Raw genomic sequence first — 23,601 nt, forward strand, 5'->3', positions numbered from 1 at the left:
GATACGCGAAGGTAAATGTTTGCTGGCGTTGTCCACGTGTTCTCTCCTGAACACACGGGCGTTACGCTCTGTTTGAGGACCGCCGGCCTGTAGAGCGGCTGCAGGTCTCTTTGGGAAAGGTCGGACCGCTCCCAGGTTTTCTCGACTCCTGCGAACATCGAAACCTCGACAAACGTGCAGCCGCGCTAACGGCGAGCGTTATTCACAAATGTAGAATTAATGCCAAAGGAGAAAGTGACCATGAATGGAAGAATACCGGAACCCCCCATCCCCCCCCAAAACAACCTCTTCAGAACTAACTTCACGCAATCAGAGAGAAATAAAAAGAGTACAAATCGTACTTTAGACTCTGAAATGTTAATGACCGAGCAGAGAGATCTTAGACGGTTGAATGAAAGAGGGACATTTACAGCAGAGAAAGAGAGAACTGGGAGGGGTGGTGGAGGGGGGGGGGGGGGTATGAGATGTGAGATGGACAGAAACATGGAGAGTGACTCAAATAAATGAATGCGTGAGAGGACAGGAGAAACAAAATGGTGGCATTCCTCACCGCTCACCGCTCACCGCTGTGTGGACCGGTGACGGCCGACTCGTTGTCCAGCCGGTCAGCGGGAGCTGCGATGGAGGTGGGCGTCGACAGCCCTCCGCTGTGCGTCACGGTGCAACCCTCACAACTCAGGTGTGACACGATGACTGGACACAATGTCCACTTCAACACGTCGGCAGCGAAGCCTCCGAGGCCCTCGTGGTTGAGTGAAGACGTGTTGTTGGTGCTTCTCCTCCCTAAAGGAGACAAGTCATTCATCGTGGGGTCAAGTTGCCCTCAAATAAATACCCAGTGACGTTACCCCCGGGGTTCACAAGTTGAAGCCTGTTTACTTTCACATATGATGAACAAATAACGCCGCAGTTTGAATGGTAAATTACAGTTGTTGACAATAAGAAACTAGACATCAACTCCCCTTAAAACCACAACAAATATTAGCTTCTACATCTCTGTTTGTATTCGGCAATTCAAATACAACGGGCCGAGCCAGGCTAGCCGTTTCCCTCCGTTTCCAGTCTTTATGCTAAGCTAAGCTAACCACAATCGAATCCCTACGAGCAGATTTGTTTTCCCTTCTATCATCTCAGGGGAGGACATTTACATCTCTTTTTAGGGGGGCATTTTTGCCCCCACTGACTGAAATCCAGGGGCATTTAAAAACTTTAAACTTGTGAAATAACATTTAACCTTTGTTCAGAAATGATAAATATACTTATTTAGGCTTACAGTAAAAGAGCAATTGTCATAAAAATGGCAATAATAAGACTCAGGCAGTAGTCTCCAGATTCAAAGTGGTTATTACCTTCGCATTCTGAGAATGCGGAAGGTTATGTTTTGATCGCTGTGTATTTATTTATTTATTTGTATGTGTGTTATTCGCATAACTCAAAAAGTATTAAACCGAATCGCATGAAATTTGGTGGGATGATTGGATATTATCCGGGGACCATTTGATTAGATTCTGGTATTGATCGGGTCAAAGGTCAAGGTCATGAAAAGGTACCAAAAAAGTGGCTGCGGCGAAGGTATGCGCTCTACCGAGTGTCCGTTCTAGTTTGTAACCATTATTATTATTATTATTTTAACTATTTAACAACTATTAACAATTAAAACTTTTTTTTATTTGTATAATTCCAAATTATATTTATAGATTATTTTTTTACCTACCTTGTACAGGCAACACAGCTGGGACACACACACAACATAGAACAAAAACAAAATGCTTGTAAATTATCACAATTATGGGAATTTTTTTTGCCTCTTCTCGTGATATCAGGGCAACATTAGATTTCTTCGGGGCGGTTCTGCCCTCTGCCCTCCTGAGTTTCTGACGTTGAAGCATCTCGTGTGATCATCAGGCTGACTTGACTCTCCTCAACCTGGCGGAACAATCCGAGACGAGGGCGATGATTCAAAGGTCTGGAACGAAGCTCGAAAACATTCCGTCTCTCTGAAACATGAAATGGACACATAAGTAAAGACTTTGGGCTTTTTATCTTTTCCTGCTCTAAAGACATTGAACATTCCTTGTTACACGACACACACACACACACACACACAAAGGCAGAAAGGTTACAGTTGTTTAAAAGTTACATGCAGATGTCACGCACATCTATTTGATCTAAAACAATAATCTTAAAATGACCTTGTGACGTCCACATCGCGTGTCTCAGAATGTCCTGAGCAGAAAGATAAGAAACAGACGCTGCGCTCCGGACGTCGCGTCTTCTCGGCTCGCACGGTTTCATTCTTTAACTTCGTTGTGAACGAATGAACAACGAAGAACTCACCTGCAGATATTATGTCTGGGGTGTTGTTGTAAGAAGGGATGTGTTGCCATGTTGTTTGTATTTAAGTTGTAGAACACTTCCTTTTCTTTGACAAGTTTAGAATAATAAAGTTTATTTTATTCATATTTGTCCAAGTTGGGGAAACCTTATTCTATATCAGCTAACAGGAAGCTTCACATAAATATAAGAGTCTAGAAATATGTGCTGGTGAGCAAGGCATTACGACACATACTGCCGTTACGTCACCACCGATTAGCCTCTCTGCACAAAGAAAAGGTATTACATCATTACCTTCACATTCGAGAATGCGGAAGGTTATGTTTTGATCGCTGTGTATTTATTTATTTATTTGTATGCGTGTTATTCACATAACTCAAAAAGTGTTAAACCGAATCGCATGAAATCTGGTGGGATGATTGGTTATTATCCGGGGACCATTTGATTAGATTTTGGGATCTATCGGATCAAAGGTCAAGGTCAAGGTCATGAAAAGGTCAAAATCTTCTTTTTACCATAGCATGGTCAATTTGTATCCAATTGGCATGCAACTAATGCCAAAATGTTAATAATTCAATGCCCAATCTTGTGATATGTGAAGGTATGCGCTCTACCGAGTGCCCATTCTAGTTTATGTATTAGTTTAACCCAATTTGCAACAAACCAATGTTCACACACTGTGAGCCTATAAACAGGATAGTGAGTATCTTAAAGGATCAATTATATTAAGGTTTTATATATTTGTGCACAGTTTACGTCAGACATGATTAGCCTAGCTTAGCGTAAAGACTGGAAGCGGGGGGAACTGTTAGCATCCAGCATAATCCAGTGAAATCCCAGTCACCCTTGCCAGCTGTAACGTGCGTTGCCAGATACAGTCTGGTGATCTCTAAAGAGGCATTATGGTCCCAAACTGGCAACCTCACTGTGAGGAGACTTCAGGGAAACTGCAGACGGCCTTACTTAGTTGTATTAAAATCATAAAGAGAAGAGAAAACTAAACCCGATCAACCGAAAATGTAAATTTCAGCCGTGTTTTACTTGAATGGGTTTTAAAAAGAAGTAACTTTTATCCAAAATGTTTTAATTTAAGATCCATGCTGAACAAGGAAATGCAATAAAACAAATGAAATAAAACAGAATTATCTCTAAACATGTGAGAACTTAACACTCTGCATTTGTAAAGTTCTGAGCTTTTAGTTTTTACCGTTATTGTTCATAAATAACAATCTCTAGAGCATCTCTTCAACTTTAGAGATTAGTTTTAGGAGTTGTTTTTGGTTTATTGTGGGAATTTGACGACAACCATTCACAAATCCTGTGTAATAACAATGTTTACAGAACTACTACTAGCTAGCTGAGCTCGTATATGCTACGCTAGCTCTTGAACGTCTACAGCGCAGGTGTCAAACTCATGGCCCGCGGGCCGAATGCGGCCCACCACGACATTGTATGAGGCCCCTGGCGGCTTGAAAGACATACGATCACCTTTATATCCTGTGCTTTTATTTTGAAAGTGACCAATTAAATGGATTTGTGTTTATAATATTAGAGACATTTTCTTGTGTACAATATTTCTACTCTCCAATAAACAATAATCAAATGCAAAGAGTTATTTAACAATATGTCCGGGAGTAGTTTAAACACCACTTCAGGTACACCGGCCCTTTAAGAGGCGGCCATAATGCTGATGATATATATATACATATATATATGTATATATATATATGTATACATATATATGTATATATATACAGTATGTATACATATATATGTATATATATTTTTTGTTTGTTTTTTGTTGTTGTTATTTTTCTTTATTTTATATACGTTTTCTGATTTATTTGATATTAATTTAGGATAGGAATATATAAGCATTTTTTGCTTCTACCTTTTCAATCTTTCTGTTTTGTATATTATATAGAATAATATTGTATTGTATTTGATTGACTGAATAAAAAAACACAACAACAACATCGCAAATATCTTTTGAGCGTGTTCACACTTCTCTGCGTCGTGGTGACTTCAGACTGGTGACGGTGTCGTCTCCACGGTAACGGCTCTCACAGCCTGATGGAGGGAGGCGGGGCTTGTCAAAGTGTCAAATCGAGTGTAAGCCCGAGACTCGAGAATTCAAAGGCCGAGTTCGACGCTCGTACCCACGTCACGAGCTCGCTCGGCACGTCTCGTCTGTTTTCTTTGGACTCTTGTCTCGTTTCGAATGTTCCCACACAAAAAGAAGAGGAATGCCGTGTGTCCTCTCGACCCCTCGCCGGCCCTTTTGTCTGGCGCTGCTCGGTTCATCGCCTGTGATCTCCTCCGCCGAAAGCAGATCCCCTCGACGTCGGCGCTCACGGACAATGGGAAAGCTTCCCGGACGGGGATTACGCCGTGACTCGCGGCCCCGGCGTCGGGTTTCACACCGAGAGCCGGCCGTTTGATCCCCGATCCAACAACGGGCGACCTCATGCCGATTCTCCTTTCGGAACGAGGTCACATTAAGTGTTTCAGATATTATTATTTTTTATCCCACACATATATACAGGACTGTCTCAGAAAATTAGAATATTGTGATAAAGTTCTTTATTTTCTGTAATGCAATTAAAAAAACAAAAATGTCATGCATTCTGGATTCATTACAAATCAACTGAAATATTGCAAGCCTTTTATTCTTTTAATATTGCTGATTATGGCTTACAGTTTAAGAAAACTCAAATATCCTATCTCTAAATATTAGAATATCATGAAAAAGTATACTAGTAGGGTATTAAACAAATCACTTGAATTGTCTAATTAACTCGAAACACCTGCAAGGGTTTCCTGAGCCTTGACAAACACTCAGCTGTTATAAATCTTTTTTTTACTTGGTCTGAGGAAATATTAAAATGTTATGAGATAGGATTTTAGAGTTTTCTGCAGCTGTAAGCCATAATCAGCAATATTAAAAGAATAAAAGGCTTGCAATATTTCAGTTGATTTGTAATGAATCCAGAATGCATGACATTTTTGTTTTTTTAATTGCATTACAGAAAATAAAGAACTTTATCACAATATTCTAATTTTCTGAGACAGTCCTGTATATGGTGAAAGTAGAACCAATTCATCCACCACTGGGTTAAGCGTCTTGCTCAAGGACACATCAACTAGGGCGGGGATTGAACCGCCAACCCCCCCGATTGAAACACAGACCTGCAAACCGCCTCAAAACAACGCGTATCGCTGGTTTCCTCTTCAAACTTCCTGCCGTGAGACGTTCGAAAGAAAAAAGTGAAATGTTGAAATTCAATCTTCTAAAGTCGTGATTCCAGTTGCAGAGCGTCTCACTCAGTGCGTTTACATGCAATCGAATTATTGGCTTAGTCGGACTGAAATCGAATTATCCGTTTCATGTAAACACCTTAGTCGGACTATGTGCGGTCCGACTTCGATCCGATTAACACCCCTGGATAGCTCGATCCGATCCAGTTGATAATTCGACTATCGCGGCATGTAGCGGTGAATTCGATTCTGAACTGGACTTTGCGTCTTTGCGCATGCTCGAGATCCCGCCGCCCTCCTCCCTCCCTCCTCCTCCCTCCCTCCCTCCCTCCCTCCCTCCCTCCCATCCATGTCGTGACCCGGAAGTCGAAAGAGACGATAAATTAAATTCTCCGTGTACCTTCGGCGACGGCGTCTTCTCTCCGTTATCAACTCAGCCAATAGCGCCATTTGCATTCGCTGTACTCCTGTTAACACCATGGAAGAATAGTAGAGGGATGTAGCTTCGCCTCGCTCTCTGTTCGCCATCTTTCTCCAAATGTTGGTGTTGGTGGTGGTGAAGAGGTCAAGCGGAAATGGCTGTATCACCACGAGTTGTAATGAAAACAACGCCGCCTATCATATCGGATATGACATGCTTTCAAAGGCCAATGATTCACTCACTGCCATGTATATTGGGATAACAGCAGATCCCCCAAAAGATAGCAGAGTCCGACTAAAGCAAGATTCAAATTATACCATCATGTAAACGCACTGACTGATTATCACATCTCGAGAGTGGTTGGACATCTGAATTGTTTTGTGTTGTTTGTAGACTTTTTGATGATCTCCTCCGTTGTTCGTCGTCCCTGGCAACACGTCGAGCATCCCCGGGTCTATTTCCATCTTCTTTTTCCTCCCTCGTCTCCATGTCTGGTAGATAGTCCTCCTCCGTTCGAGGCACATTTGTTTTGGGGTATTTACATGCGCGTGCATGAAGATCTGAACCTGACCAGTGGGTTTCCATGTCTTTTCCATGACTTTTCCATGACTTTAAACCAAATATCCATGACCAATCTGAAATTTCGGTATAAACATGAACAATTTAGAACATTCTGCGTATTGAGAGCGTACGCCGGCTTATATTTTGAGCGTCTTTCTTTAAAAAACATATTAATTATGTCAAACTCGGCATAAATGAACATGTGATTATAACAACATTTCCATGACTTTTCCAAAACTTTTGTGATTTAAGTTTTTTCCAGGACTTTTCCAGGCCTGGAAATGACCATTTTAAAATGTCATGACTTTTCCAAGTTTTCCATGACCGTACGAACCCTGTAAGTGACCACCGGGTTCAACTCGTCCAAGGTCGCTGAACCCACTTCGGCCTCCAGGCGCTTTGTTTGGCCGCGAGGTTCTCGGATCGGCAACTCAACGACATTTAGAGACGTACAGTGTGACTCGTCGTCGTGGTTACAGAGCGACGCAGGATTCAGTCCTTCGATCTAGAAGCATTCCAGGGTTACGGAAGCTTGAGACGTTAACGCCGACGATACAAATCTATCATATGTCAGTTAATACAACTATTGTTGTGTTTACGCTCATGTGACCGCGGTGCATTCAAAGCCTTAACGTTAGCGTGTTTCAAAACGTCTGCATCATGTGTGCTGAGGCCCTTCTGGACCCTGAACTGACCCACATTCATTCACCAGGAGCCTTTGGGAGATTTTTTCTTTTTTGGCGACTTGCCCAAGGGCACTCGGTCATGCGCACCGGAGGAGCCGGGATCAGAGTAAAGTTCATGTGAGTTCCTAGAAGCAGCTTCCATGTTTGCTGCTGTTTCAATAGAATGAATAAATCCCCATTGAGTTGCCGCCTCCGGCAACACAGAGACAAGACGGGAATGTTGGCCTCCATCCTGGTGTCTCGGGATGGGCTGCAGGTCGTATATCCACCGATACCCAGTGGAGGGAAAAGTTAAAGGGACAGCGCGTAGGATTCAGTGGCAAATGGCTGAAGACTGAGTGAAAAACTGTGGGAACGCTTTTTTGGGAACGCCTCCTCCGGAACATCTCTTTAGGAACATCTCTTTAAATGTGTCACCTCGAAGAAGGGCTTGAATCGTTTTTGTGAGTGTAACCTAAATAAATCTAATAAATGAAAGTATTCCTACATTTTGTGTTACACCCATACAAAATAAATATCTTCGTTTTGTAATTGATTTATTTAACCCTTGTGTTGCCTTAGGGTCATTTTGACCCGAATCAATATTACACCCTCTCCCTCTGTTGGGTCATTTTACCCGATTCAATGTTTCACCTCCTGTTACCTTTATATTTACTAACATATTTTTACCCTTTGGGTTCAATTTGAATTGAAAGCAAAACAAAAACAGAAAATTATTATTATTTGTATTCCATTCCAAGTGTTGAGTGACTTTATGTTTATTTGTTGACATTGACTCGAAAAGAACAATTATACATTATTTTGGGAATGGTCAATTAAAAAGCGGGGGGGAAGTGTAGCTTAAATGTATCAAACAATATTTAAATGTGTCACCTCGAAGAAGGGCTGGAATCGGTTTTTTGAGTGTATATGACCATATCAATACCGTGGATATGACGTAATATGACCATATCAATACTGTGGATATTACGTGACATACACGCTGTGAAGGAACGGTAAACTCTAAACAGGGAGTCACGGTGTTTCTCTTTTTATTGACTCCCTTCACTAAACGCGCACTTCTACTCGGTTAACGTCACTGATGAAGCTTTACTTTAACATGTAGTTATAGTCACGTATATTAACTGCTCCACATGTATTACACTCAACTAATAAAGGTGTAATTATAGATTAAACGACCAGCAGCATATTAAAACATAGTAGTGAGTAATTGTAACTTTTAATTTTATTTATTTTTTAATGCAGGACTACCATGTGGTACTATTAATATTTCTATTTTTACTGAAGTAGAAGTTCTGTATACTTTCTCCACCACTGTTAAAACAGAGAACAGCAGAATGTGATAAGGTGTTTATATAAAAGTATACTCATAATCTGATGCAGGTCTTTTTGGGATGGTCACAAGGGAATGGAGATCATTTCTTGATGAGACCCTTCACACTTCATTGGTACTTGAGTCACATGACTGTAAGTGGGGGGGAGTTCACCTCCATGTACTTTTCCACTAGATGTTCAAAGGGCACAGGAGATGGAGGATGGGGGTAGCCTGCCTGCCTGCCTGCCATTGACATGTAAATAGTGTGCCTCAACAAAGGACTTACGGTTCAGAAACTATATTGTATGGAAACAATGCCTGTCTATAGCGTATTAATATACTTACTAATATACTTACTCTTTGTCATAACAGGAGAGATGAGCAGACATGTGTTTTACCCTGGGAGAATGGCAGTTTCATTCCGTAAGGGACCACGGGGATTTCTCCGCCAGGATCCGAGCGATGCAGCCAAAGTCCTGAAAGACAACCGTCTCTGCAGGACAAGCCTGCAGCTGTCAGGGAGGAGCTGGTCAGAACGCACTGACTGTGGTCCGCCAGAGAGGAGGAGACCCTTCAGATGCAACCCAGGTGTCTGGAGATTACATCCTGCAGTTTGGGAAGTACAAGGGGAAGTCCTTCCGCCAGCTTCTGGAGAATGACATTGGATACACCATCTACCTCATCAGGAACCAGCAAAGAGAGGAAGCTGCAGGAGTGTCCATGGCAGCGGGGCACAACAAGGACAGCCTCCTGTCCTTTATCAACTATTCCCTCATGTTTCGATAAATCCAGTCTCTCCTCAACGATGAGGAACACAAGCCAGTTGTGACAGCAGCAGCATCGGAGGATGACCAGCTGGTGGGTTTTGGGACTCGTGCCTCCAGCACCTGGCGAGAGGTCTGGGAGAGCAGGGAGGACGGCTATGCATCCTTCATCCTGAAGAAGAAGAACTGCACTGCAGGCACAAAGATGCATAAGCTACAACTCTACCTCAAGAAGAAGCTGCAGCCACCCACTGTCTCCCCTCTGATGTCACACACCTCACCTGTGATGTCACACGCCTCACCTGCTCCTGCTGAAGCCATTGGTGAGTCTGGTGTCTTGTCAGGGATCTACATGCAAGTCATACAAGCACAAATGCAAGAAGATATTTCTTTCTTTCTTTCTAACTTGTTTGTTTGCATCACAGTGATGGATGAAGATGAAGAGCTGGAGAGGATGATGCTGAGCATCTCTCCTTCAAAGCAACATGTGCAGAGCTGTGAGTATACATGTGTTCTCTTTTATTTCTTTGTTTCCCCTCCCTGAAGATTCACAATTCTTTACAGTTCAGACGATTTGCTATTAAAACTGTATTCTATTCAGCATATTTGATATTGTTTTGTGTGTGTTTTATAGCTGTTTCTGCATCTTCGTCATCCTCCTCATCTGCCAGACGACGAGAAAGAGGTCTTTAACCCAGAGCACCGCGCCGCCCACCCACACAACTGGGACCATGAGCTCCTCTCCCACATGCAGCAGGACTCGTCTGGTGTCGACCGTGTTCTGGTCGTGTTTGTCTTTTGGTGTTCCACCTGGTATGGACTCCGGTCCTGATGAGGGTACGTATCCGTCTTTGTTTTCTGATGTGCATGAAAAGAAACTGCTGTGCTACCAACAACTGCTTGCATGTGTTTGCTGTGTGTTTGAAGTCAAGGTGCTTCCCCTGCCTTGGTGACATAGTGATGACTGGCTCCTGAATATTAACCCATTGCAACATGAACACATGTGTATGAATGAAATATACTCTGTATGTAATAATGTTACAAACAGTCTGATTGGATTTGGCTGAACAAAGCAGGTGAAGTAAAGATAAGTTCTGCCTTTACTAACAGCAGTTTTTGTGTACTGTCAAAGTATAAATAACAAACAAAGGTTTTTCCGTTGCAGTACCATCTGCTGCACAGGCAGCAGCAGCCAAGGCTCAGGGTCCACCAGGAGATGGTAAATGGATCAACATTGTGCACATTCACTGAAACATGATCTGTCCTGAGTCCACTGTGCAAGAAGTGATTCTTGTTGTTTGATCCTTCTCTCTCGCAGCTCCTGCATCTCCATCGGTGAAGAGACCTGAGCCCGTTGCCCAGGAGCTCGTGTGTCTGATGCCAGAAGCAGCACGTCATCCTTTAACAGAGCCGACTGTCACACTTCCTGGTGTGTAGTACTTTACCTGTATTTGCATCCTACACATATACACATGTAGTGTACATCAAAGCCGTTGATATTCTTTAAAAACTTCATGGTTGTATACTAGATACTGGTGCAGCTCGCTGAGCTTCACCAACTACAGCGTAGATGTCATGTTACATTCTGGCTTCATCTTGTCAACAATAATAATAATAACATGTTCAATGTTCTCTAGTGTCAGAGGCGCTCCTGACTTCTCCCGAGACGTCTGCAGAGCCCGGTCAACTGCCAACTCCACAGAGAGGGCAAAGTCAGTATTTTAATGCTTTTATTTTATTTAGTTGTGTACATTTTAAAAAGATGAAATAAAGTCACACCTAAATCATACTCATTTCATCTTTATTCTCATCTGACCAGGTGAGCCATTCCCCAGGCCGATAGCCGTCCCCGCCGGTCCTCCTCCACAGCTTCCTGGCTGCCACCATGACGTCAGCCAGTGGACCTGTTCACAGCAGCAGAGGATCTGATGAAGACGAGCTGGAAGCTATGGGTTGCTTCTGTGGGATGGGACTGAAGCAGGGCCCAAACAGCCCTCACATTCACACCGGGTTCCCGGGGGTAGAAGTACGTTTATTGTCCTGCCAAAGTACTTTCCCTGTCCAGAGACCAGGGCATGGAGAAGGAGATGACGTGGAGAGAGTTCCAGGCGTCTGCCTTCTATGAGACGGGAAAAACAGATGGGCCGTTGACAAGAGCAACTAAGAGAGATGAGCAGTGTTTTGTCATGTATATATCTTTTCTTATTTTAATAATTACATTCTTTTATTATATAAATTATATTTGTTTTACTGTTTTTATTGTTTTTATTGTTTGTGTGACATTGCACTATGGACTGTGCGTTCAATATTTACTGTCCCTGTTGTGAATAAATATATTTCATGGACTAATGTCTACATGTGTCATTAATATGTGAATCATTATAGTGAACAGTCAAGACATATTTAATTTAAGTAATTGCAATTCAAATATTTATGAGAAGAAAACTAATATGTTACATATAGGTTATAAATAAATAAGTCAAGTACTGATATAATCTGTCTGCCACTGGGATAAAGTGACACTCCAAAAATAGCAAAGTAGGAAACACTTTTCTTGATAAACAGCCCAACTGAGTCTCGAACCCGCGTCCAAACGTGGTTTTTCAGGACATTGGACAGCGTAGATAATACTGCAATTTCATTGGCTGTCAGTAAGTTCCCACTATCCACGTCTTGCAAGTGGCTGGAGGAAAATGTACCCAACTCTTACTGTACAACGCTCTGTCTCAGGGAGCATCTGAGAAAATAAATTCAACAGAGCGCCCACTCTGTTTACATTTCTGAAAACCCTCACGGCTACACAATTATATACATTAGTGTTGTGTTTTTTTCGAAATAGTATTGTGCTGAAAAGTCAAGATGGCCACAAAAAACACACACATTGAATTTAACTACGAATATTCCCGCAGTATTTTTTCGACAGGAAATCTTTGTCGTAAGGGAAATATTCTGAGTACTTCTTTCCGCTTCTGGATATCCGTTACCGAATACCGCACATATAGACGATCTTTGTTCTTCTAACGACTTCGCGGGTGGGGGCGGGAGAGAGAGCGCGCAAGAGAGAGAGAGAGAAAGAGGGAGAGAGAGAGAGGGTACAGCGCGAGCAGCAGAGGTCGCTTCTGATTGGTCCGCGGGGCTGGACTCGGCAGCAGCAGTATATAATCTGTGAATGTGCAGCTCTCAGCGGCAGCCTTGAGGTTTCTATTTTGCGTCGCACATGTACGGAAGAAAGCGAATAAAGAGCGTGAAGGAATGAGAGACAGACGGAGAAGAAGCGGAAGATAACCGACTCCTTTCTCCTTCTCATAGCCGAAAGGAGGGTCGCGGAAAGCCGGCATCACCGGAGGAGGGGCGGCGGGGGCGGCGGCGGGGGGGGCGGAAAGACACCAGAGTGAGTAAACCGTCATCTTTGATTTACAGCGAGCGGACGTTCCGAAACGAGCCGTTAGCTTCAAGTGTGTCCAGTCAACGGCTCACGCTGACGTGACGGCTTTGCGTAAACTACGTCAGTGTGAGCCGGCGGGGTGGGCGGGTGCGCGGACACATATCCAGTGACATACCGGGGACTCCTTTCCCGGTGAACCGGGCGACAGCTTTACTCACCGGAGCTATGTTTAACATTCACGACCACCATGAAGCTACGAGAGGATGACGTTACCGTGGAGATGAAGCGTGTGCGCGCGGACATTCGGAGCGTCTCTCCTGTTCTTTGTTTACATAGCGGCGGGAAGCGCGCGCGTGCTTTTTTTTGTTATGCACGTGAGCACCTCACTTGTTAGCTAATCGCCAAACGGCCGTTACCGCTGATAGCACCGCGAGACCCGCCGGCGGCGGGGTCGCGGTGGACATGTAGAGAGCCGCGCAGACAATCGAATGCCCCATCATCTTATTAATATCATAATATATTTATATATGATATTAATTGACAATAAAAAACACCCAAATAAGTAGATTTTTTCGTAAATGTTGGCATTTTGTACAATTTATTTATATCACTTTTTACAGACAGAGTGCTTGACAGGAAAATAAAAAGCCTAGCAAGTAAAACATGGTCTAGATTAGATATTATCTCGTCTTCCGACCACTCAAAGCACTCGAGTACTTGGGTACTTGAATCCAGTGGTCTGCTTCTACTTGTGTTTTTATAGAAGAGTATTTGTATAGCTACTGAATACTTCCTCCATCTCTGAATTGAACACTGACTTGCCGTCAAGGCTGAGGAAGTGCTCAGATCCTGAACTTGAGTAAAAGTTTTTGTTAAATCATCAATATTATAATAAAATAAAAAAAAGTTTAAATACTCTGACTTAAGTTACATTTGGAATTAAGACTTTTACTTGAGTGCAAGTACAAAAGTAGTAACACTAAAATGTACTTCAGTACGTAATTTACTCATGTTGCAGCTTTTGGACGTAGGGGCTAATTTCATGAATATTTAAATAAATCAATTATTACCTTTCTGATAATAATGTAATAATAATCTCAATCTGCAAAGTAACTAAAGACATTAAATCAAAATGAAGCGCAGTACAACAATGTTTCCCTCCTAAACGTCGTGGTGTAAAACCACAATGTAGCAGGAAAATAAACCGGTTCTGTTACATTAATCTTTGCGCAATTACTGTTTTCTGCTTCCGTCTCCGCCCTTCATCATCATCGTCATCTCAGAGTATCCGTTCACTCCATACCAGTTTGTTTGCTTTCCACCTGTCTGGGATCCCAGCAGGCCTCCGACGGCGCCTCCAGGACGCCGTCGGTGTGGGTGTCATCGAGGCGTCGAATAGAGACGACGACTGTATTCAAATAAAAGATGTATTAATGGTCCCGGATGTTTTGTTTTTGTGAACCCTTTGTTTTCTTTTCCCCATCAGACAAAACCATATGAAATAAAACACAACTTGGTGTTTAAAAATATATTTGTTGCCAATATAAAACATTCTCCTTTTTTTCTTTAACCCTCCTGTTACCTTTACATTTACTAACAGATTTTACCCAGCAATTAAAACCTCCAGAAAATTATTAGAATTAATATTGTTTCCCAAGTTTAAGTGTGAGGTACTTTATGTTTGTTTGTTGACTACCTAAATAGCCCTTTACATATATAAAAAAGTTGATATTTCTTATATGTTTGACACAGTGAAAAACAGCCTGGGGTCAAATTGACCCCAAAGAACACCGACATTAAACATTGAATGGGGTCAAATTGACCCGAAAGGGAACAGGAGGGTTAAGGAATGAATAAACATTTATTTCATAAAACATTAATAATTCATAGGAAGAAAACGTTATCTAAACTGATACGAACTCCTACATATTTACATTTCTTTCTCAGTAAAAAAGGAAGATGAATAATCAGATAATTATTCTACTTTTTGGGGATATTGTGCATTTTTTAATGTTTCATATTTCTTTACCTGTATCTATAAATGCTGCTGTAGCCACAACACAAACCGTCTCTTTATATCGACATTAAAAGTCAAGGTCACAGCCATTCAGGGAGTTTACAAATAATTTAAAAAACTAATCTTTATTTAATGCGTGCGGCTCCACTCTTGCGTCATCAGAGAAGTTAACGTGCGGTTGTTTTGTAATAATTGATGTTAAATGTACGGGGCACCCGTACGCAGGTGCTGCGTGGAGATAAACGACCTCCCTGTGACCTCTGAGGGCGTCGACTGGAAGACGTGTCGCCCTTTTCTTCGGCGGACGCACTTCAGTGTTCGCTGCCCAAAGAAATGACGTGAAACCAATTATCCATCAAATGAGTTCCACACGGAACCAACCGAGTGTGTGTGTGTCCGTGTGTGTGTGTGGGTGTGTGTGTCCGTGAGTGTGTGTGTGTGTCTGTGGGTGTGTGTGTCCAGTAAACCTTTTGGCTACGCACTCTGGGCTTGTTGCCAACTGCTCTGATGTAACCCTCTACTTTATATCTTCCTCTCTACCCCCCCCCCCCCCCCTCCTCCTTTCATTCGTTCCCCATGTGTTACTCATCTGTGTAAGCATGACTCTGCAGATTGTTTAAAACGCGACACTCCTTTACCCTCAGCTCACCCCGGGGGAGATCGCGTGTGTGCCTGTGTGTGTGTGTGTGTGTGTGCGTCTGTGTGTGTGTGTCTGTGTGTCTGAACAATGGGCTTTAAGATTGCGAAATGTTTGCGAAAAGTAAAAATGTATTCTTGATTTCAGAATCGTCTCTAACTCATAAAGTTTGGCTGTCGTGTGTTAGTTACGTTTTTTAAGACAAATTGATTTAAAGTTTATTTTTGTCAATGACTCGGCGTGTAATGCATAAATAAAGAGTTCAGGGTTCAGTCACGTTGTTCTCCGCGTGCCTCGCTGGCTGATAAGTGTAGCACCCCCCCACCCCGCTGTCCCCCCCCCCACCTGTGAGGACGTATGACGAGTAATAATAATAATAATAACTTTAATTATTTAGCACCTTTAAAAACAATGTTTCAAAGTGCTCCAAAGAGAGTCAAAACAAGTAGAATAGCAAGAAACCAATATTACATTTAAAAGTATGTATTAAATATAAAATGGAAAATAAATAAATTAAAAACAGTGGACGAAGCGCTTTTTGTGTGTCATGTGACACGTTCTCTGTCACATTTCTAGAATGCTGGGTCATTAGAATCGGTTTTATAGTCTGAAAGTGAAACGTCTTCTGCATCCGCGGCACAACAAACGGTTAATTGTTGTTCGGCTTTTATATGTGTGTGTGTGTGTGTGTGTGTCAGAGGTCAGTGGAAATGTACTGACTGACCATTGTGCCGTTAACAATGATTAACTGCTTCACCCGTCCTCCACTTTCTCCTGGATGATATTGGCGATTGTGGACGTTATCGTGATGGATAACATTAATAATCTGTAATCACGTCCTCTGTCTCCAGATAAAAAGATGGATCGTCACGATAAAGAAGTCATCCCCGAAGAGGTGTTGCCCGTCGTGATCATCGGTAAGAAAACACACCATTTCACTTGTGTCGATGTTGACGACAACAACAACAACAACAACAACAAAAAGCCCTAAAAGGAGACGCGGGTATTAGATAACTATGACGTAGCACAACTCCCCTTTTTCCTACCTTCTCCCAAGCACCCGAACGCACCAAAAAAAACATCCGCACTCGCGCTCAGCATTACAAGGTAACTATGAAGTAAAGAAAACACGTCGCAACATTCAACCAGCTCAACCACAAGCTGCAGGAAATATATATATATTTATATATATATTCTACAGATCAGGGGACGTGTCATATAGGTTATTGGAGTGTTTCAGCCGCGATGAAGGATCAATATTCAGTTTGAGTTTATTGTTTTCTTAGTTTGTTGACATTAGCCGCCGCAGGAAGTCTGGCGCAAATCTCCGGTTGTAAAAAAACAAAAACACTTCCACTCTGAGCGAGTGAAACCCCTTAGTCACCGTGAGCAGGCGGCGCTTTCTGACGAGTCACCGGCTGCTGAGTCATGCTGCACTCGAGCTTCTACAGCAGCGCTTTTATTTAAATAAAAATAAAATGCATAGGACGGGTCATAACTCCCCCCCCTCCCCATGTGCGCACAATAACGCGTCTTTTTTGTCGGAAAGCATACGCGTCGCTTGGCTCACCCCTCTCTCTCTCCCCCGTCTGTTGCCCAGGCAACGGCCCGTCGGGGATCTGTCTCTCCTACCTGCTGTCGGGCTACACGCCGTACCTGTCGCCCGGGGCGTCGCACCCCAACCCGCTGCTGCACAGCAAGCTGCGGGAGCAGCCGCACCTGTCGCTGCTGGAGCAGGTTTGGGGTTGTTTTTATTTGACAATAAAGTCGCATGCATTTCAAAATGACGGAGCATGAAAGAGGTGCCCCCCCCCTCATGGTGTCTCTCCCCGCCTCTCAGGACCTGGAGTACCTGTGCGAGGGCCTGGAGGGCCGCTCGTCCAATCCCGTGGCCGTGCTGTTCGACTCGCTGCTGCTGCCCGACAGCGACTTCGGGCTGGACCACTCGTCCCCGCTGGAGTGGCGCTACGAGCCGGAGAGGGCCGTCCCCCACCTGGTGCTGGGCAAGGGCCCGCCGGGGGGGGCCTGGCATGTACGTTACCATCTGTGGATTACTCGTACTATACTTCAGAATAATATATCAGGATTATTCAATACAGACCATGCTGTACATTACAGAAAAGCTTTATTTTTACAAATACAATTAAACAAATAAGAGTTGTTGGAAGAAAGCATGCATTTTTAATATAATATTTTTTAAGAATTATAAAAAAAGAAACCTTCCTTTTTAAATACAGTAAATAAAAATGCTTGGAATAAAAAACGCATTTTTATTATATTTTTTATCAATAATTTTAAAAAAAAATCCTTTTTAAGAAGACAGTGGTTGGAAGAAAACATGCATTTTTATAATTATAAGTTTCAAAGAATAACCTTCCTTTTTTAAATAAAACTTTCCTTTTTACTAATACAATAACATAAATAAAAGTGGATGTAAGAAAGCAGGCTTTTTCATTTAATTGTTTTAATATTTCAAGAAAAAGAAAAATAGCTTTCTTTAAAAGTATATATATATATAATTAATAAAAGTTTATGGGAAAAAGCATTAATTTTTATTTAATTTTTAAATAATAAAAAAAGTGTTTGACATATTTATAATGAAGCCAGAGTGTTTCCTGGGTGCTGCTGTGTGTATTGAGTGTCTGCGTGCCCCCCCCCCCCCCCCCCAGGCCATGGAGGGCTCCATGCTGACCCTCAGCCTGGCCAACTGGATGGAGCTGCCTGGCCTGAAGCTCAAGGACTGGATCAGGGAGAAGCGCAGGTAGGCAGTCACACGGACACCTGCGGGACACGGGTCCTTCAGGGTCTCTCCGGTACACACACACACACACACACACACACTTACACACACACACGCACACACACACACACACACACACACACAGAGCACTCTCAGAGTTCCCGTGTCGAGTTAAATATTTGTTGTTTCTACTTCCTGTTCAGCTTCTGTTGCTTCCTGTTCAACAGCCTTTGGTCCTTAACTTGATTTAAACTGGTGTATACATGTTTTAAAATTATATTTATATATGTGCAAGTCTGGTAAATGTTTTATTCATTCATTTGTATGTATATATATAAGTATATTTAAATATATATAACTGTGTTGTAGGAGCGTGCGTAACGACCGGGCGACGCCCACAGAGATCGCCTCCTACTACCAGCACTACGTGTCCCAGATGCTCCTCGAGCAGAACTTCGCCTGCGGCACCACCGTCACCTCCGTCAGCCGGCAGCCCGGAGACCAGGAGGAGGAGGAGGAGGCGGCGCCGCCCTGCTGGAGGGTCACGGGACTGCAGCGCCGAGAGGGGGAGGAGCTAGGAGGTACAGTGACTAACAATAGATAAAGAGTCCAGAGTGTTGGGTTCAGTGCCACGTGTTAACGCCTCCTCCTCCTCTACCTACACCTCCTACTCCTGCAACTCCTCTTACTCTTATTCCTACTTCTACTCCTCTTCCTCCTATTCCTCTTCCTACTCCTATTCATTCTACTTATCCTCCTCCTCCTCCTCTTACTCTTCCTCCTACTGCTACTCTTCCTCCTACTCCTCTTCCTACTATTCATTCTACTTATCCTCCTCCTCCTCCTCTTACTCTTCCTCCTACTGCTACTCTTACTCCTACTTCTACTCCTCTTCCTCCTACTCCTCTTCCTACTCCTATTCATTCTACTTATCCTCCTCCTCTTACTCTTCCTCCTACTCCTCCTCTTACTCTTCCTCCTCCTCTTACTCTTCCTCCTACTCCTCCTCTTACTCTTCCTCCTACTGCTACTCTTACTCCTCCTTCTACTTCTACTACTCCTCCACCTCTTTCTATTCCTTCTCCTACTTATTCTCCACCTTCTCCTACTCCTCTTCCTCCACCTACTCCTCCTCCTCGTCCTTCTACTACTCCTCCCCTTCACCCCTCCTCCTCATTCTCCTCCTCTTCCTACTGCTCCTCTTCCCCCCCCCCTCCTCCTCCTACTCATATTTCTCCTTCTACGTTCCCTCGTCCTTCTACTTCTCATTCTCCACCTCCTCATTCTCCTCCTGCTCCTCTTCCCCCTCCTACTCGTACTTCTCCTTCTACGTTTCCTCGTCCTTCTCATTCTCCACCTCCTCTTCCTCCTCTTCCTCCTACTGCTCCTCTCCCCCCTCCTCCTCCTCCTACTGCTCCTCTTCCCCCCCTCCTCCTCCTACTCGTACTTCTCCTTCTACGTTTCCTCGTCCTTCTCATTCTCCACCTCCTCTTCCTCCTCCTACTGCTCCTCTTCCCCCCTCCTCCTCCTACTTCTCCTTCTACGTTTCCTCGTCCTTCTCATTCTCCACCTCCTACTGCTCCTCTTCCCCCCTCCTCCTCCTACTTCTCCTTCTACGTTTCCTCGTCCTTCTCATTCTCCACCTCCTCTTCCTCCTCCTCCTACTGCTCCTCTCCCCCACCTCCTCCTCCTCCTACTGCTCCTCTTCCCCCCTCCCCTCCTCCTCCTCCTACTTCTCCTTCTACGTTTCCTCATCCTTCTCATTCTCCACCTCCTCTTCCTCCTCTTCCTCCTACTGCTCCTCTTCCCCCCCCTCCTCCTCCTCCTACTCGTACTTCTCCTTCTACGTTTCCTCGTCCTTCTCATTCTCCACCTCCTCTTCCTCCTACTGCTCCTCTCCCCCCTCCTCCTCCTACTGCTCCTTCCTCCTCCTCCTCCTCCTCTTCTCCCTCTTCTCCTTCTCATTCTCCATCTCCTCCTCCTCCTCTGCTCCTCCCCTCGTCTCCTCCTCCTCCTCCTCCATCCTCCTTCTACGTTTCCTCGTCCTTCTACTTCTCATTCTCCACCTCCTCTTCCTCCTCCTACTGCTCCTCTTCCCCCTCCTCCTCCTCCTACTGCTCCTCCCCCTCCTCCTCCTCCTGCATTTCTCCTCCTTCCTCGTCCTTCTCATTCTCCACATCCTCTTCCTCCTCCTACTGCTCCTCTTCCCCCCCCTCCTCCTCCTCCTACTTCTCCTTCTACGTTTCCCCGTCCTTCTCATTCTCCACCTCCTCTTCCTCCTCCTCCTCCTACTGCTCCTCTTCCCCCCTCCTATTCCTCCTACTCGTACTTCTCCTCCTTCTACGTCTCTTCCTCTTTCCCCCCCTCCTACTCCTACTCATCGTACTTCTCCTCCTCCCCCTCCTCTTGGTACTCCTCCCCCCCCCCAGAAGGCTCCTCCCTGTCCGAGGAGGTGCCGTTCTCCATGCTGGCCCACAACGTGGTCCTGGCGACGGGGACCCACGACATCCCGGCCCGGCTGGGCGTGGAGGGGGAGGAGCTGCCTCACGTGTGTCACTCCTTCTGGGAGCTGGAGGCGGCCATCTCCCGCGGCGAGCTCGACCAATCCTCGGACCCCGTGCTGGTAGTGGGGGCGGGGCTTACGGCGGCCGACGCCGTGCTGGCCGCCCACCACCTCAACACGCCGGTGTACCACGCCTTCCGGCGCTCCGTCACCGACCCCGGGCTCATCTTCAACCAGCTGCCCAAGCTGCTCTACCCCGAGTACCACAAGGTACCACGGCCCGCCGCACGCCATTATGGGTTAAATAGAGTTATTAGATCATTACGAGAGTTCATTAGAGTTATCAGATCATTACGAGAGTTATCAGATCATTACTAGAGTTATTAGATCATTTAAATAGAGTTATTAGATCATTTAAATAGAGTTATCAGATCATTACGAGAGTTATCAGATCATTACTAGAGTTATTAGATCATTTAAATAGAGTTATTAGATCATTTAAATAGAGTTATCAGATCATTATTAGAGTTAAATAGAGTTATTAGATCATTATTAGAGTTAAATAGAGTTATTAGATCATTACTAGAGTTATCAGATCATTACGAGAGTTAATTAGAGTTATCAGATCATTACGAGAGTTATCAGATCATTACTAGAGTTAAATAGAGTTATTAGATCATTACTAGAGTTAAATAGAGTTATTAGATCATTTAAATAGAGTTATTAGATCATTATTAGAGTTAAATAGAGTTATCAGATCATTATTAGAGTTAAATAGAGTTATTAGATCATTACTAGAGTTAAATAGAGTTATTATAACGTAGTATTAGGAAGATATAGTTAGATCATTATTAGGTTAAATAGATTTATAATAATATAATATATCAAAGTATTAGTAAACTAATTCATCATAATTATGTTAAATAGATTTATAATAAAATAATAAATCCTGTTAGGAATCAAATTATTTGGTCATCATCAGGTTAATTAGATTTATTATAATAATAATGTAATTAATCAAAGGATTATAGTATTTGTCATTTAAATATTTGAGTTTTAATAATATATTACAAACTGCTTAGAACTAGAAGTTAAAAAAGGTCATAATTCCAATAATTGACTCGTTTTTACGGTCTAGACCTTGAACGCACCACGATGTGACCGGATGGAGTTTTATTTTAAACGTGTTTCAATGAGTCGTGACAAAGCGGCGTTCCCGTCCTCCAGGTTCACCAGATGATGATCCAGCAGCAGTACGAGCCGGACCCTCAGGACCACACCCAGAACCTCCAGGACCCCTCCAGCCCTTCATCCCTCCCTCCCCTCTCCTCCTCTTCCTCCTCCTACCCGGGTTACCTCAGCTTCCCGCGCTACCGGGTCGCGGCGTTCCGACCCGACCGCAAGTGCGTCCTGGAGTCGGACTCGGGCCGGCGGACGGTGGTCCAGATCTCCAAGGCGCTGGTTCTGATCGGCGCCCACCCCAACCTCTCCTTCCTGGGCGACAACGGCCGCTCGCTGGGCGTGAACCCCGAGGAGCCAATCACGTGCCGGAGGAACCCGGTGGAGGCGGACCCGTTCACCAACAAGGTGTCGGCGGCGGCCGGGCCGGGCCTGTACGCCATGGGGCCGCTGGTCGGAGAGAACTTCGTGCGGTTCCTGAAAGGCGGGGCGCTGGCCATCGCCAGCGACCTCGCCAAGACCCAGAGGGAGGGGGGCCGGTGGGGGGGCGGGGCCGCGCGGACCGGACCCGAGGTTCTGGACTCGTAGCACGAAGCGAGCGATGAACGTTTTTCAGACGGAAATACATCGCAACAGTCGGGGAAACGAAGAAAGTAAAGAAAAAACGTCTCAAACGGGTCGGCGCCGCTTCTGGACTCCGCCCTCGGGCTCCGCCACCAGGCTCCGCCCCCGAGCTCGGGTTCGGTACCGTTCTCTACCGGGTTTTTAAGGACATTATAATACCGGCTTTTGACCAATGAAAACTCCCGACGTCGATGTTCTTGAAGAATCTTCTCGTCCCTCGGCGGCGGTCACGTTGTGGTCGCCGCCCCCTGGTGGGCAAACGCTGAACTTCACCCTGACCTCAAACATGCGCCTGCGACACATTTTGGCGTCCGTGATAAATCTCTCTCTCTCTCTCTCTCCCCCGACATGTGACCCACAACCATTTGCAGCTTTATTTATATCCATATTGTGTTTTTCTAAAATAAATATATATAGAATTTTTTTTTTTAACATTACGAGTTGATGAGGACGCAAACGAAGGAGGGAGAGAATAAATTGACTGGAAAAGGAACCAATCAGCAGCTACCTGGTGAACCAATCAGCATCACACAACCAAAACAGCCTCTTTATTAATAATTAACACGTTTATGTTGTGGTTTTATTGTTTTTCGTGACACTCCGGTTCAGTTCTACACATCGTATCATTCTCCACGTGTGAGCTTGTATATTTTGGGGGTTTTATGATTATATGTATATGTATATATATATTTATATATTTATTTATATATGTATATATATACACACATGGTGCTTTATTTTTCTCAGTTTGAAGCCACTGTTCCCACCGGGTATCTTTTGTGAATCTATCTTGTGAAAAGCTTTTATACTTTAAACATCTTCACGTTGTTCATATATTCAGTGTTTCTACGGCTCCTCGTCGCGATGATGTCACACGTTGTTTATTATAACGTTGCACGACGTCGCCCGTTCAGAAACGATGTTTCCTCCACCTGAATCTTCCACTTTTGTAACTTTTTTAAGATATTAATAACGGGGGGATGTTGTTCTGTGATTCTGTTGATTTCAAAGATAAACAACAACAACAACAAAACGTTTCTGAGTCTCAATCAAACTTTTATTTCAGACTCGAGTCCAGATGGAAACAAACATTAAATATAATAAAAGACAAAGACAGAGGAACGCCTTGTGTTATATAAATAAACAGTTTAATCACTAAATAATAGAATTTAACTTC

At 44.0% G+C, this 23,601-nt stretch overlaps 1 protein-coding gene and 2 long non-coding RNA genes across 5 annotated transcripts; 2 read left to right on the plus strand and 1 right to left on the minus strand.

Moving 5' to 3' along the window:
* The first annotated feature begins 10,543 nt into the window (after positions 1-10,543).
* Positions 10,544-11,063, plus strand: LOC130207757 (uncharacterized). The gene is made up of 3 exons (XR_008834334.1): positions 10,544-10,558; positions 10,658-10,768; positions 10,977-11,063. It is a non-coding gene; the product is annotated as an uncharacterized LOC130207757 (long non-coding RNA).
* A 60-nt stretch (positions 11,064-11,123) lies between these two features.
* Positions 11,124-14,021, minus strand: LOC130207758 (uncharacterized). The gene is made up of 2 exons (XR_008834335.1): positions 12,943-14,021; positions 11,124-11,458 (listed from the first exon to the last, which is right to left on the minus strand). It is a non-coding gene; the product is annotated as an uncharacterized LOC130207758 (long non-coding RNA).
* Positions 12,536-23,461, plus strand: osgn1 (oxidative stress induced growth inhibitor 1). Of its 3 annotated transcripts, none has more exons than XM_056436442.1 (8): positions 12,536-12,730; positions 16,230-16,295; positions 16,979-17,115; positions 17,219-17,410; positions 18,048-18,139; positions 18,488-18,699; positions 20,548-20,891; positions 21,849-23,461. In XM_056436442.1, exons 2-8 carry the CDS (start codon positions 16,238-16,240, stop codon positions 22,386-22,388), a joined length of 1,575 nt encoding a protein of 524 aa, XP_056292417.1. In that variant the 5' UTR covers positions 12,536-12,730; positions 16,230-16,237; the 3' UTR covers positions 22,389-23,461. The 3 variants fall into 3 exon arrangements, with proteins under 3 accessions (XP_056292417.1, XP_056292419.1, XP_056292418.1); XM_056436444.1 differs by having other exon boundaries at positions 20,551-20,891; XM_056436443.1 differs by lacking the exon at positions 12,536-12,730 and having other exon boundaries at positions 15,484-16,295.
* The last annotated feature ends 140 nt before the right edge of the window (positions 23,462-23,601 follow it).

This window comes from Pseudoliparis swirei, chromosome 18, assembly GCF_029220125.1.
Source record: "Pseudoliparis swirei isolate HS2019 ecotype Mariana Trench chromosome 18, NWPU_hadal_v1, whole genome shotgun sequence".
Classification (NCBI taxonomy): Eukaryota; Metazoa; Chordata; class Actinopteri; order Perciformes; family Liparidae; genus Pseudoliparis; species Pseudoliparis swirei.

What these genes read in the sequence shown, in the direction of transcription:
- osgn1 (XM_056436442.1), top strand. Translation starts at nt 16,238, where the DNA reads ATGGATCGTCACGATAAAGAAGTCATCCCCGAAGAGGTGTTGCCCGTC. An exon ending in GTTGCCCGTCGTGATCATCG is followed by an intron (nt 16,296 to 16,978) that starts GTAAGAAAACAC and finishes TCTGTTGCCCAG; the next exon opens with GCAACGGCCCGTCGGGGATC. An exon ending in AGAGGGGGAGGAGCTAGGAG is followed by an intron (nt 18,700 to 20,547) that starts GTACAGTGACTA and finishes CCCCCCCCCCAG; the next exon opens with AAGGCTCCTCCCTGTCCGAG.